Source organism: Rhinopithecus bieti, unplaced genomic scaffold, assembly GCF_001698545.2.
Source record: "Rhinopithecus bieti isolate Rb0 unplaced genomic scaffold, ASM169854v2 scaffold_60988, whole genome shotgun sequence".
In the NCBI taxonomy this organism is placed as follows: Eukaryota; Metazoa; Chordata; class Mammalia; order Primates; family Cercopithecidae; genus Rhinopithecus; species Rhinopithecus bieti.
The window spans coordinates 6,285-21,053 of record NW_016823018.1 but is presented as its reverse complement, the minus strand read 5'-3'; the positions used below and the strand labels follow the sequence as shown (position 1 = coordinate 21,053).

Sequence of the window (14,769 nt, the reverse complement as noted above, 5' to 3'; positions counted from 1 at the left end):
ATATCAAGCGGACCCTATTGTCACTTGTAACTTAATGCCAAGTGGTAATCCCTTGAACCTCTTAAGTATAAGTGTTCTAGTGCCCCATGAATGAGTTCAATTGTGGCTCATATTAACACAAAGATAACTAAGAGCTCTCTAATGAAATGAGATCACTGATTTTTTGTTTTTTTGTTTGTTTGTTTTTTGAGATGAAGTCTCATTCCCTTGCCCAGGCTAGAGTGCAGTGACACGATCTTGGCTCACTGCAACCTCTGACTCCCAGGTTCAAGCAATTCTCCCTGCCTCAGCCTCCCAAGTAGCTGGGATTATAGGAACCCACCACCACACCAGGCTAATTTTTGTATTTTTTAGTAGAGATGGGGTTTCGCCATGTTGGCCAAGCTGGTCTCGAACTCCTGACCTTGAGTGATTTGCCTGCCTCGGCCTCCCAAAGTGCTGAGATTACAGGCATAAGCCACCATGCCTGACAGAGATCGCTGATTTGTAATGTCATTATTTGTTAATTTTTCTTGAAATACACTGTGATATAGTGTAATAAGAACTAATCCTTCAAATCATTTTACTTTATTATCATCTTTCACCAAGAAAATAGAAACCAACAAAGACAGACAATGAAGGGGATTGTCATGAACAATACCATGAAGGGTATTTAAGCTAAAATACTTTGCTATTGGTTACAGGTACTTTAAGTCCCCAAAATTATAATACTTACAAATTGTCTAAAGAATGTCTTATTAATTCATTTAACCAAGACAGTTATTTCCTGTGTGTTTTGGATACGAGTTTCAGGCAACCAACAGGCAATGAGACTATCGTTTGATAGTGTCACTTGTGCTTGGACAAGAAGAGAAGCCCTACAAGAAAAGTAATTAAAACAATCTCTATCATGGCCAAGTTAATTGACCTTTTAATATAAAGTTAATTGAATTTCTAATGCAAATTTATCCAGATGCTTATAAGCTATCTAGAGAAAGGAACATTTGGCCTGCACGGTGAGTCCTTACATAAAGGTGCGCATAGAAGCTGATACAGAGAACTTAACAAAATAACGGGAGCAACTCTTGGAGTTCTTCTGACTGAGCCCTAATAATGTATTAATAACAAGCTCCGCCTTGGGGAGAATGTGGGTGCCCTTTAAGGTCATTTTCATAAGAAATCAATCAGAAATGTAAGAAAACTCCAAGAAAATTCAAGTTATATATACTTAGTTTTCACTACCCAACTAAGTTATATGAAATCAAAACAATGCATTTAAAATCCCTAGGTCTAGGTGTCTGTTGCTTGAAAACCAGTGTTTTGAGGAGAGAGGACACTCTACTTTAGTTAGTTTGAGTGCTCATGTAGCAACTGAGAGATGGTTACCTAATCACCTATTATTGGCCTGACTGCAGAACAATGCATTACTATACAGCAAGGAACTTTCTATCCTTGCCTTAGAGAAATGGTCTCCCCACATATTCTGTGATCTACAGGGTGCCTGAAAGTTTTGTATTGTCCCATGGCTTGAGTATCCTTCCAAATCATTCATTAAACTCCAGTCCCTAGCAAATGAAGCCGTTGATCCTGTTCAGTCCTTTGTGCTCAGCTCCTGTAATGCATCTCATAGGGTCCCATTTCTGTCTTAGTTTACAGGTTTTACTGCCTCAGTTTTCTTTCCTTGTTTGCACAGATAGGTAGGCACATGGCTTTGATGCAAATATTCTCTAAGCATTCATAATGGTGCTACCACTTCTCCCGCTGTGCTTCAAAACACACAAAAGCAAACCAGCTAAAAGCCTTCCTAGATGAAATTGCTACTTTTATACCACTTAATTATCATGTTTTGAGGTGGGGGGGTCTATTTGATTTTTTTCAGAAACATGAGCAGGGAGGGGATGCACATATGCCCTATCGATTAGCTTCTCGTCTTGAGTCTGGTGTTTGTGTGGAAAGAGTTTTCATAGTTTAAGAGAGAATGTAAGGTTTTGCAAAAGGTGCTTGGCACTTCAGTTTAGAAGCCAAGCAATTATTAGGGTTCTGAGAAATTCAAAAGAAAGGAAATAGATGGCAAACTCTTTGAGTCATCTTCCATATCAATAAAGTATAACTGATAAATAACACTGTTATCCATAGATTTTGCATTCTAATGTTAGGAAAATGTATGAAATAAATATTATATGAACCCAACAGGAATAAAGAGAGGAAAACAAACCATGAACAGAAAACAGACCACGTAACTTTTACAGAGAACAAACTGGGAAGTGTAAAGTTACGCGTGTATGTTCATGTATATGAGCTTGTGTGCTTTAATGAGACACAATGAGTGGCCAGAATTGCTTTATTCAGGGTCTTGAAGTATTCTTGTTGTTATTTTCTGCAATTGTTTTAGGTTTTGAGAGTAATGCATATATTCTAAATCTCATAGAACATACTTTTGGATCCATCAGCATTGGTGCTTTCATAAATTAAACCACTCAATGGATGTTCAGTATATTCAACTTCTAATGAGTGTTGCCTTCATGCTAGATGGTACATGGGAAAAAAGAAACCCATATTCTTTTGGTAAGAGAGAATGCTATTAATTTACAGTGCATATATTTATACGCTGAAAAAATGTTCCAGAAAGCGAGTCGCATGAGCTAATGTGATTCTCTTGCTCTGGGGCTCTGCTTTAAAAGGATAATCATTTTTCTCTTTTCCCACTGTTGGTTTTATGTTCAAATGCCAGAAAGTTTTTAAGAGTTAGAAAGCAACTGACAACTCAAGATAACTCACATTTAATCCAGTTTCGCTACTTTCTATTTTCCATTAAACCTGATTGATATACTAACTGCGAACCACTGTATCATTGCATATACCAATAATGTGTGTATACATTTTGCTAAGTTTTTTATCCACTCAAGCAACTACACAATAGAAATACAGGTGTTATCAACCCTCATAATATTTTTTGCTCATAATTTTCTGCACTATGTTGAGAGCAGTTGATGAGGGTCTCGTTGATTCTGCAGCATATAGACACCAGCCATTGTCTTACAGGGTTAAAACCTAAAATAACTAAGAGACCATCACACACTCTCACTTCACAAATAAGAACCTGGGGGACAAAGAAGGCCCCAGAACAAAACTCAGATCTCTTGAACTTTAGTCCAGTCAACAAATTTGCACAAACAGGATTTAATAATTAACTTCTTAACTTGGGCCTAGGTGAGAACATGGTCTGCAGACAGCTCTCTATCATATTTTTAAGAGGTTTATTTGACCAAGAGTTGAGGATGCAACTGAGAAAAAGACGACACAGATTGCAGTAGCATCTGTGGATCTGCTTGCCTTTTTCCAAAGGACGGTGGTTTTTGAGGGCCTTCAATTATTTTAAAGGAGGAAGAGAAGCAAGAGAGAGGAGGAAAGAAGTAATAGGGAGGGAGTATAGGTTAGTGGAGGCCTAAGTGGTCACTTTGCTTTGTGAAGGGCGTTTGATCCTCACAAGAAATCTCACTGAATCCACATGTCGTATATCGCCTAAAAGGGAGGGGTCCACTGGAGAAACAGTGCGCCCTTCTATCAATTGCCACCTATCTGTTTACATTACGGAAAGGAAGGCAGATTTGTTGTGACCCCAGCTTTCAAGTGTTAACTCTTCCTTTTACATAGTGCAGTTGGGCAGGTCTCAAGATTTTATTTTCCTTTCACAAGAGAAATTTAGTCGTACTTAGCCAATGACTTAGCCTATTTGATCAATCGTAACCTTATCAGATATTTAATCTTGTCTCCTTTCAATAAATTGACATGTAGGTAACACAGAAGCCTTCAATACTTGTAATGCTGATTTGGACAGCAATAGAAATGCATGCTAATTCAAGTAGGAACTGGAAGATCCAGCTGGCTCAGGGTTTTAGGAAATTTAGGAGGCTCGGCAGGAAGCAAAGGTTCAATTATTTCAGTGAGTCCGAAGCTAATGCCAACAGGTACAGATCCAACAAATTCTTAAAATGTGTTGAGAAAATGTAGGGGAACTGAGGTCAATTTTGCTGTGAAAAAAGAATACTTGATTGTGCTTATTGCCCAGTTTTTTGTATATTTCTGGATGGGCCCCAATCAATAGGATATTTGCCCTCAAAGGCCAAATTGAAAAGCTTCAGAGAGTGATTTAGTTGGCTCAAGTGTAAGAGCATGTTGGCTCGGGCCTGGATGGCTCATGCCTGCTGAATCCAGCCTTTGTGGGAGCGCCTGAGGTAGGTGGACCGCACCTTGCCGGGTCAGGCAGCTTCGAGACTAGCTGGCCGCATAGTGAACCCGGCCTTCTTCTAAAAATACAACAAAAATTAGCCGGGGCATGGTGGCACGCGCCTGTAAATGCCCAGCTACTCGACGGAGCGCTAGGCCAGGAGAAATTGCTTCGAACCCAGGAGGAGGAGGTTGCAGTTGAGCCAAGAATTAGGCCATTGCCTCCAGCCATGGGTGGACAGAGCTAAGCACTCCATCTGAAAAAAAAAAAAAAAAAGCTAAAAGAGCATGTTTAATACGAGAACCTGTCCATAAATAGAAAATAGCCTTCCACTCTTGGGAGCATAAAACAGCTTATCCTGCTGATTTCTAGTGGTGATCAGCATAGGTTGGAGGAAATACTTTACAGATAGCTAGTGGGAACGGGGATCTCAGCCGCTGATTTCTTGTGTGTTCTGGGCATTGAAACCTGCTTTGGTTATTGAAATCTTCTTTTACGAGCGTTCACCTTCGTTAGAGAAGAGGGTAGGATTTTTTTTTCAGAATAGTGTGGCCTGATTACCATGTTTGTTTATTGAGGAGTGATATTGCTTAATTTGGGGTTTCTAGACTGCAGACAATTTTGGGAATGGATATTTAATTGCTTAGAACGAAAAATAAGTAAAAACTAAATGTACTTTATGCAGAATCATAGCAGTTACTCCTTTATCAGAAGGCTTATTAGATTATAATCACTAAACTAATCTTACAAAGATTTGACACTAACTTTAGATAATGACAGTCTATAGCTTTGGTGCATCATTTATTAAAGGCATTTATTAAATATATGATTAAAAATAAAATATTCTCATAATTTTACCCAAATTAGTTTTACTCCCTCTTTTTATTGTATTTAAAACTTTCAGTGAACATTGAGCGGTAGTTGTTAAAGACAGATAAGTTACAGATGTTAGAGAGAATGGAACATAGTTTAGAAGCACCAGAGCTGATTGGTCATTAAAAGTAGAGTAAACAAGATTGTTTTGGCTAAATTCAATAAGGTTTGAAACAGCCAGAACACAGGGATAAGTGAACCAAGCCTGCAGGACAAAAACTACATGTGCAGATTAAATGACTGTATACTTACAAAAGCAAATAAACTTTAGTTCTAAAGCCTTAGAATTAATAAGAATGCAGGCGCCGAGAGTGGGGTATATACAGGTGACATAGAAAAAAAAGCAATGATGGTTTAGGTTCTCATTTTGTTTGTTGTTGTTAACGCTCTAGAGTGCTTTTCCGTTCCCAATTTTGATTATCTTTACAATCTAATTAAAAGTCCAGTGGCAGTGCTCTTATCTGTAATTTTGCCCTGACGCGGACAAATTTGTCATCTGCCAGTTTTTTGCGCCATTTGCGTCTGCAGTGTCTAATTAGTGAGCTAAACTTTCCTCTTGACGATCACAATGAATAAAACTTTGCAATGTCTAATATACACAGTCATGTAACTCTGGTGTAGGCGACCTGTTGTTATCTTCATTTTTTATGGATGGTGGAACACCTAATACAATATTATGCCTGAAGGGAATCGGGGATGCTTACCAGGCCTTTGAGAATCAATTCCCTGGGTCTCCTTCAGCGTTGATCCTCTATTAACCTTCTCTGAGAGAAATAATGAAAAAATATTGCGTTAATATAGCTAATAATGTATTTTATTCAAAATATAAAAAAAGGCAAAGTTCAAAATGTTTACTAATGAATAATTCAAGAATGACTTAAAAGACCAATAACGATATAATGACTGATGAGTTCAGATGATATGAAGCCCTTTCATGCTGGCAAAGTAAGGTATGATATTAAAATTTTCCCTGAAAGCTAATTATGGCATCTTATAGCAGAACAGTTTTCTGATTTCATCTATATGCCCCTGCGGCCTGGCCCTGCTGGTGTTAAAATATTCAATCTTGAGTAAACAGCTAACTTTTCTTCCATATTACCACAGTCCCAGAGATTATTGCTTCAGTGCTTTCTCCCTGGACGTCCTTGCTTGCTGCCCCACTGCCCCATCTCAGGGGCTCCAGCAACTGGCCCTGGCCTGGGCCAAGTCCAGCGAGGCGCTGCCTAGGGACTGTGCTACAGTTCCTCAGCACGTGCATCCTTCTGCAGCACCTGCCCAACCGTTGTACTTGGGCTTTTTGTTGTTGTTGTTTTGATTGCATGTATCACTCTTTTTAAAAATATCATCACAGATTCAAGAGTCTTCATTCCAATTATTAATTCCCATTTTTTATGGGATAACTTTAAAAAATTAATATTTTTGCACAAAAAATTATATGGCTCATTTTCAGCTCCCTGCACATAGCCAGAAACATCTAAAACTATATGATGAGCACTATGATGAATAGTCAATTTTTAAGTATATTTAGATGTGTTTATCATTACTGCTACTATAGTTATCATGGTGTATATATTAACTATACTATACTAGTTTCGATAATATATTATCATAATATTTAGTGCTGTATAATGATACTAATTCTAAATAATTACGTATATATATCACGCATATAATTATAACTTATATAATATATACATAGTATTTTATTTATTATAACGTCATATTATATATGAATATATCAGTATATCTACCTATATAATACGTATCATATACTGATGTGTTATATAGTATAATCTATTTGTATATTATATAGTTTTTTTTTTTTTTTTTTTTTTTTTGTATAGTGGTATATAAATATATCCTATATTATACACATATTTATATGAGTAGTATTATATAACATACTATATATTAATATGATCAGTTAATATAGTAATACCTATAGTATATATCTATACTAATACTATATATTTATGTATTATGTATACTATATATTGTATATAATATTATCTATACATACTATATGATATATCGATATGCTATATATAGTAGTATTATATACTTACATATATATTATATAACTATTCTATAATATAGTATCTAATAGGTAATAGTATTATATAATACTTTATTAATTATGTGAATGTAATGTATTGAATATATGAATTATCAGTCTTAATATAATATAGTATAAAATCTTACTCCCATATATACCATAATAGGTAATATACACAAAATAGGTATCATATTATATATAAGTAATATATTATATTAACTATATATTGGTAGTACATTATATAATATATCAGTTACTACATAAGCATATCTATATTATATATACATATAGTTAGTTGCGTATGAATATATAGTTATAGTTTATATATGTTATGATATATATTGATTTTCATTAGTATGATAATATATAAAGTATAGTTTTATTGTATATTAAGACAAATTAAATGTAGAAATTATATTTTTATTTTCACAATATAAAATACATCCATGTATATTCCATGTATAAAAGTATATTATAAATACGAAATATAATGTATTTTACATAAATGTAACTTTTAGTTATCATTATATATGAAAGATTAATGATTAAATGAATTATTTTCACATTCCATTTAAGAGAATATAGTATAGCCACTACAAATAACACATTGAAATAAATTTTGATATATTAATAGTTTAACACTCAAGAGCAAAAGGCCAAAATAATTATATATACATCATAATAATCTCACCTAGATAGACTAAGAAAAACCTTAATTTGATCAATGGAGAAAAATAAAAGTTTAGGGAGCAGTGAGATATTTCTTTTCTACTTTTTTACCGTTTTCTATGTCCCGAGTTTTCTGCATTATTCAATTTTTAAGCCAGAGAGAGAAGGAAAAACAAAATAAATTTTATGTACGAGAGATGATGGTAGAGGACTAGATCCCTGGCCTCTCCGTTCATCTCCTTCAGCTAATTAGCTGAAGCCCAAAGGCACTGCTCCAATAAGTGTGTTTTCCTAACAGCTTTTCTTCAGAAGTTTTAATCAACCTGTAACGGGGTTTTTGTGTGTGTATGTGTGATACGTAGTCTACCTCTGGCACCCAGGCTGGAGTGCGATGGCGTGATCTCGGCTCACGGCAAGCTCTGCCTCCTAGATTCACGCCATTCTCCTGCCTCAGCCTCCCCAGTAGCTGGGACTACAGACGCCCGCCACCATGCCCGGCTAATTTTTAAATATTTTTTAGTAGAGACGGGGTTTCACCTTGTTAGCCAGGAGGGTCTCGATCTCCTGACCTCGTGATCCTCCCTCCTCGGCCTCCCAAAGTGCTGAGATTACAGGCGTGAGCCACCGCGCCCGGCTCTGTAAAGATTTTATACCTGTGCAAATACTTAAAGAGCGATCTCAGTTATGTTGTAGATTAGCAGAGCTTTTCTTCAGAGCCGGTAGATGGTCAGTGCCTAGAACCGAGTATTCTTCAGCTCTGGGGATGGTGAGGATGATGCTGATCAAGAGAATGGTGGCTATCCTCTGTTTCTTGAGGTATTTGATGTATCTTTTCTGAGTTTTCCATCAAATATCTGTACATTTCAGTCTTCAGCACCCTTTGAAGCATTTTCTCTAAGTTTGTGTTTTGTAGAACATTTTTTCCTGCAGTTGCAAAACCCTTAGGCAGTAGATTTCCTGGGCCAAGGGCCAGAAGACACGTGAAAACAAATGGCAACAGCCTTTTGACTAAGAATTTATAATCTCCTTCTTGAAACTCTATAGTTATTTTAATATTTTATACTCATATTTTCATACAGACAGACTGCTTCAATACTGAGGTACCAGGGGATTGGAGGGAGATAGAGAAAGAGAGAAGTAAAGAAAAGAAAGGATCTTGTCAGGAATCTTCTATCTTTCACATTGCGATTCACAATCAGATTGTTCTTGCGCTAGCTGCAAACCCACAGCTGAAATTATCTTTCATCTCCAAGCACGGAGTCACATGAGCAATCGCTCTTCCTAGAAACCATTTTTTTTACTGCCTGATATTCTAGTAGAGGGAACAAAAATGATAATAATCTTAATGCAACATGTAATAGAATTAAATTTTTCCTGCTGATAATATATATTTTGATATGAGAAATGAAGTAGGGATAGGCTGAAATAGAATGGCAGGAGATATGGCCACAGTCTTTAATCCCCTATTTTCTTGACCTGCAGATTTTCTCATTTGGGGAAGCTCCAGGGTTCTCAAGCAGAATTCGTGTTTCATTTTGTGTAGGACCTGTCAGAAAGACAAGCCAGGCATGAGGATACATGATGAGCACTCTTCTGAGTTGCCATTTGGAGCTGCCCGTTTAATAAGGCACATCTTCTTTTCCCTCATTCCTAGTTTCCTTCAGCCTCTTTTAAGTGTCACCTTTTCCTTGAAGCCTACTTGACCACACAGTTGAAAATTGCAAAGCCTTCACACTGCAGCTTCCCTTTTCTTTGTTACTTTGGTTTTCTCCGTGGGACTTCTCACCATCCATAAAAAATAGGGTATTTTTGCCTGTTTTATTCACTGCTACATCTCCAGTGGTTAGAACCTGACATTTAGTAGGTGCTCAAAAAATTGGTTGAATTAATGTATAATAGCTTCACTTTATTAAGTAATTACTATATATCATGAACTGTGTGGTAAATTACCTCCATATAATGCCTGTAATCTTTACAATGCCTCTAACCCTGTAACATAAACCATTTTATATCCATTTTACACATATGCAATTTAAAGGACGGAGAGGCCCACACATTTGCATAGGATAATTCTGGTGAATAAGAAATTTGAGTTGTTTTGTCTTTCTATAGGCTTCTTCTTATTATTATTATTACTATTTTGAAATGGAGTCTTTCTGGGTCACCCAGGTTGGAGTGGAGTGGCGCGATCTAGGCTCACTGCAACCTCTGTCTCACAGGCTCAAGTGATTCTGGTGCCTCAGTCACCTGAGTAGTTGAGATTACAGGCTCATACCACCACACGCAGATAATTTTTGTATTTTTAGTAGAGATTTCACCATGTTGGCCAGGTTGGTCATGAACTCCTGGCCTCAAGTGATCCACCAGCCTAGGCCTCCCAAAGTGCTGGGATTACAGGCAGGAGCCACTGCACCCAGCCTTAATTTTTTCTTTTCACAATTTTTTTTCCATTTTAAATTAAATGTCTTTGGATTTTAAAAAATGCAGCATTTCTCTTCTATCTTATTAAACGTATCCTTGAACTTCAGGGAGTGGAGAATAGTTGTCTGGAAAATGAGACACTTCTTTTTCTTTGTTTTTGAACTTACAAGCTCCACATTCAGAGATCTCAATTATCTGCCCTTCACTGAATGTAAGTATGATGCATTTAAAATATGGTTTGTGTGAAAGCAGGATATTATAACCACAAAAATATCTGACTTTAAAATTAAGTAAAATACTCAACATAGCCCAGAATGGAGACACGGGAATTAATTCTATGGCTGTGGCAGATTTGAGGGATAGGGTGGTACCAAAAATTGAGATTTACAGGGAAGGAGATTTTTAATAATTCGGTTTTCATTAACTTCCCAAATCAAAAAGCCAGCATATTCTGTTTGGTGGGAAATTACACAGGAGTGAAAAAAAGAAAAAATCCACAATTCAGCTGATTAGAAAACAAGTTTTCATTAAACTAAAATTTATTACATTTTAAGAAATTTATAACCAGCTAGCTTCCAAAATTTGCTCATCAACATTGCTTAGTAAAAAGTTTTTTTCCCCTTTATATGCTATAATAACATAAACTGCCTACGTGCTATCGATTTTGGAAGCGGAATCACAGAGGGGCTAAGTGTTACTGAAGGCTTATTATTTTCCAGACACTTTACTAGTCACTTGACATATGTAATCACATTTTATTCTCATGGAAACTCTGTGGGGACTTCCTTTAAAAATGAAAGAGCTGAAGTTCAGATATTTTGAGGCTCAGATGGTTTAAGATGCATTTCATCATGTAATAGATGGTGGAGCCGATCTCCAAGCCCAGGTCGGATTTTTCCTGAAGCACATGATTTTTTCCTGTTATCCCAAAACCTCATCCATAAATATCATGCAGAACCGATGTAGTTGCTCATTATTATTATAGAGAAAGTTCTAGAGCCTAAAGTAGTCTAAAGTAACCCAAAATCAGGAAGAAAGCTAACAGTAGAATACACACACTTGCCCAAGGGGTATATCCTGCACATCCTCCACAAAGTATTTCCTGCTCTTCTCCTTGGACTCAGCCTCCCTTGTCCTCACCACAGTCACTAACTCTGGCTTTGTATTTTCACTCTTTGCCCTGAAGAATTCCATTATACCATTGTTATAATTTATTGCACTTAATGTGTTTTATGTTTCCCATTACCAATCTGTACATTTTTATTATCCTATTGTATACTTTTTATATAATATACATATAGTGTATACAATATGTATTGTAGGGAACAAAAAAAATTCCCCCCTCAGCCCTCATGAATTCTTAGTTGGGATAGATCCCTATAACAAAAGATAGATTAATAAGATGGAAACAAACACGTTTATTAACGTGCAGTGCTCATCATATAGGATAAACCCCATGGAAATGTAACTCGAAGTGGTGGTTTGGAACTCTGGCTTGTAGAGCACCTTCAACAAAAAATAAACTTGTGGGGAAATGACAGGGCAAAGGAAAATTATTTTAGGCTTCCAAGGCTGGGAAACTGTGGGAAGGTAAATATATGGGTGGAAAATATGAGTAAGTTTGTTTGCGGATTCCTCTGGTGCTATCTCTGGGCCGCTAAGAGTTTAGAGTTGTCTCCAGTAAAGGAGAATTTATGTCCTGCTCTTAGGCAGAAAAGCAGGAAGATAGGGAAAATTTTTCCTCCATTTGCTGCTTCTTAATTGCCTTTAGTTCAAAAATAATTTTCTTGTCAAAGAGGCAGATGTTGAGGTCACCTATTCTGGTTTCCCTCAACAGATTACTCTTTCTTGCATTGTCACTGAGTACTATACCCTGAAGATTACCTGTATTGCTAAGTATTGATCTGATCTATGCATTCTGACTGTTACAGAATATTGAATGTTGTGCATCCACCACAATTTTTCTGCCTTATAACTTTCCATCTAACCCCCTTCTATCCTAAGCAATGCTGTAGTGAACGTGGTTCAATATCTCCTTATCCACCTATGTGAGAATTTCTTTGGCTTATGCATTTTTATTACGTGCTCAATTCAGAACTCCTGAGTCATAGGTTATGCATATATTTAATTTGAATAAGTATTACCAAATTAGTCCCCATTGTGGCTGCTCCAGTCTATATTCTCAGTGGCCTGGATGAAATTTCTCTATCTGAATATCCCTGTCATTACTTAGCATGCTTTAGCTTTCTGATGTTTCACCAGTCCAACAAGCATCAGATGATATTGTATTGCCATTTTAATTTTCATCTCTGATTATTAACGAGTTTGAGCAATGTCAATGTGCCTATTAACTTTTAAAGAAATTATCTCTGTAAGCCCAACAGTGGGCATTTCCTGGCATATAATGGATCCTTAGTGTATGATTGAAAGAAAGACAGTATAGCACACAAAATTCCCAAATTAGTCTCAGGCTTTGATTTTTGGTTCTTGTTGGTTATCTCAAAATCTGAACAATAAGTAAATATTGGAATTAAATTTTTGAAGTAATTAACTATATTAATCAGTTGTCCTGATTTTACAGTAGAAGACTGTCAATAAGTTTGGCATAGAGAAATTAAACTTAAAAAAATTTATAAAAATAGCATTTTTTAAAAGTTACCATATGATGTATGGAGTGACTATGAGTTATATTTTCCCATTTTGTAGATGAGCAAGTGAGTTCAGGAGAGATTTAAATACCCTATGAAAAGCATGCAGAATTCTGGAAGCACTATAAAGATAAAGAAAAAAGATTGGGCCATTTAGCTAGGGCTGGCATGAGTTAATTATAATCATTATGTGATTAATAAAACATCTGATATACCACCGATCATGTCATGAAGTTCTATTCTCTGCCTTTGAATAGTAGTAAACTAGGATTATAATTTTATAATGACAGACCAGTTTAAGACAGAAGAGACATGACATATAAGACTCTCAACTTCTCACTATCTGCCTACAATGTGCATGGACAAAATTGGTGTGTGCTAAAGGCAGTGCCACAAGAACCAAAACTAAAAGAAAAAAAAAGAATTAAGAATGTGTAAAACCGCTCTAACTCCATCCCTTGACTGCCTTGGGATCTCAAATAGCAGAAATGTATGTCCATCAACAATGCAAGTGGAAGTGTATGTTCAATTTAAAGCCGTGTCCTAAGAATAGGATTCCATATAATGTGCTAGCTAAAGAGTAGGGGATTGGTAGAGCTTTTATTAGGGATTTTCTTTCAGCCCATCTTCACATCCTGCCCTTTAAACATGCTTTTTTAAATGTCACAGCAGTGCACCTAGAAAACCTATTTTTCCAACTTGTGACTTCTCTCTTTCCTACATATTTTTATTCTTCTAGTCATCCAAGTAACTATCTTACTAGTAGCAGTCTGTGAGTCTGTCTGTGCATTCATGCATCCATCTAATCAGCTGTCTACCTACTTATCCATATATTTTAAGCAATACGAATTTCATTTTGTAGCCTCTTTTACTAGTGCACTTACCCAGAACAGAAAGTCTCCCACTCAGAAGACCAGTTCTTGGAGTCTCCAGATAAAGTTCATATATGATATAAGGTATAATCACATCTTCAGTATACTAACATTTACTATAATACAGCCATGCCTTTTAAAATCAAATACATGTGATTTTATGAAACCAAATGTAAGCCTCCAGGATGTGAGAGAACAACTCGCATTACAAAGTATCCTTGAACCCAGGATGTGGAGCTTGCAGTGAGCCAGGATCATGCCACTGCACTCCAGCCTGGGTGATAGAGTGAGACTCCATCTCAAACAAACAAAAAAATTAATTAAAATAAAATAAAGATGTTTAATTAGACACTTAGTGGTAAATGTGGTACTAGTGTTAGTGGTAAATATGGTAATTAGCATAGAGAGGTTAAATGATTACAGTAAGCTAAAGGCCAAATTGTTGCTAATGTGAGTTGTTTCATATATGTTGATAAATGCCTTGGGATAGTCATTTGCATATAAAATAACAACAGAATAAATTTAGACTTGTAATAATTAGTCAGGGTTCTCTGGAGAAACAGAACCAACAAGATTACATATATATATATACACACTATATATACTATATATATACTATACTATATATACTATAGTATATATAGTGTGTGTATATATATACACACACACACACACACATATATATCTTAATATGTAAAATAAGGAATTAGCTCATATGATGATGAAGGCTGACAAGTCCCAAGATCTGCAGTCTATAGGCTGGAGACCCAGGAGAGCCCATGGTGTAAGTTCTAGTCTCAAAGCCAGCAGGCCTGAAGGCTTGAGACTCAACAAGGGCTGATAGTTCAGTCTGAGTCTGAAGGTCAGAAATGACCAGTTCCAGCTCAAGCTGTTCTCTTCTGGTCTTGGATTGACTACACGAGGAAGGGCCATCTGCTTTACTCAGTCTACCAATTCAAACATTAATCTTATCCAAAAACACTCTCACAGACACATCCAGAATCATGTTTTAACCAAATATCT

At 36.2% G+C, this 14,769-nt stretch overlaps 1 protein-coding gene across 1 annotated transcript in view; it reads left to right on the top strand.

The window, feature by feature from the left end:
- The window catches only part of HNMT (histamine N-methyltransferase), a 15,955-nt gene extending 6,201 nt beyond the window's left edge, over nt 1-9,754 (top strand). Inside the window, exon 3 of the mRNA XM_017861196.1 lies at nt 9,288-9,754. Coding sequence (XP_017716685.1) covers nt 9,288-9,508 — 221 coding nt within the window. The 3' untranslated portion in view covers nt 9,509-9,754. The remainder of the gene's footprint in view (nt 1-9,287) is intronic.
- The last annotated feature ends 5,015 nt before the right edge of the window (nt 9,755-14,769 follow it).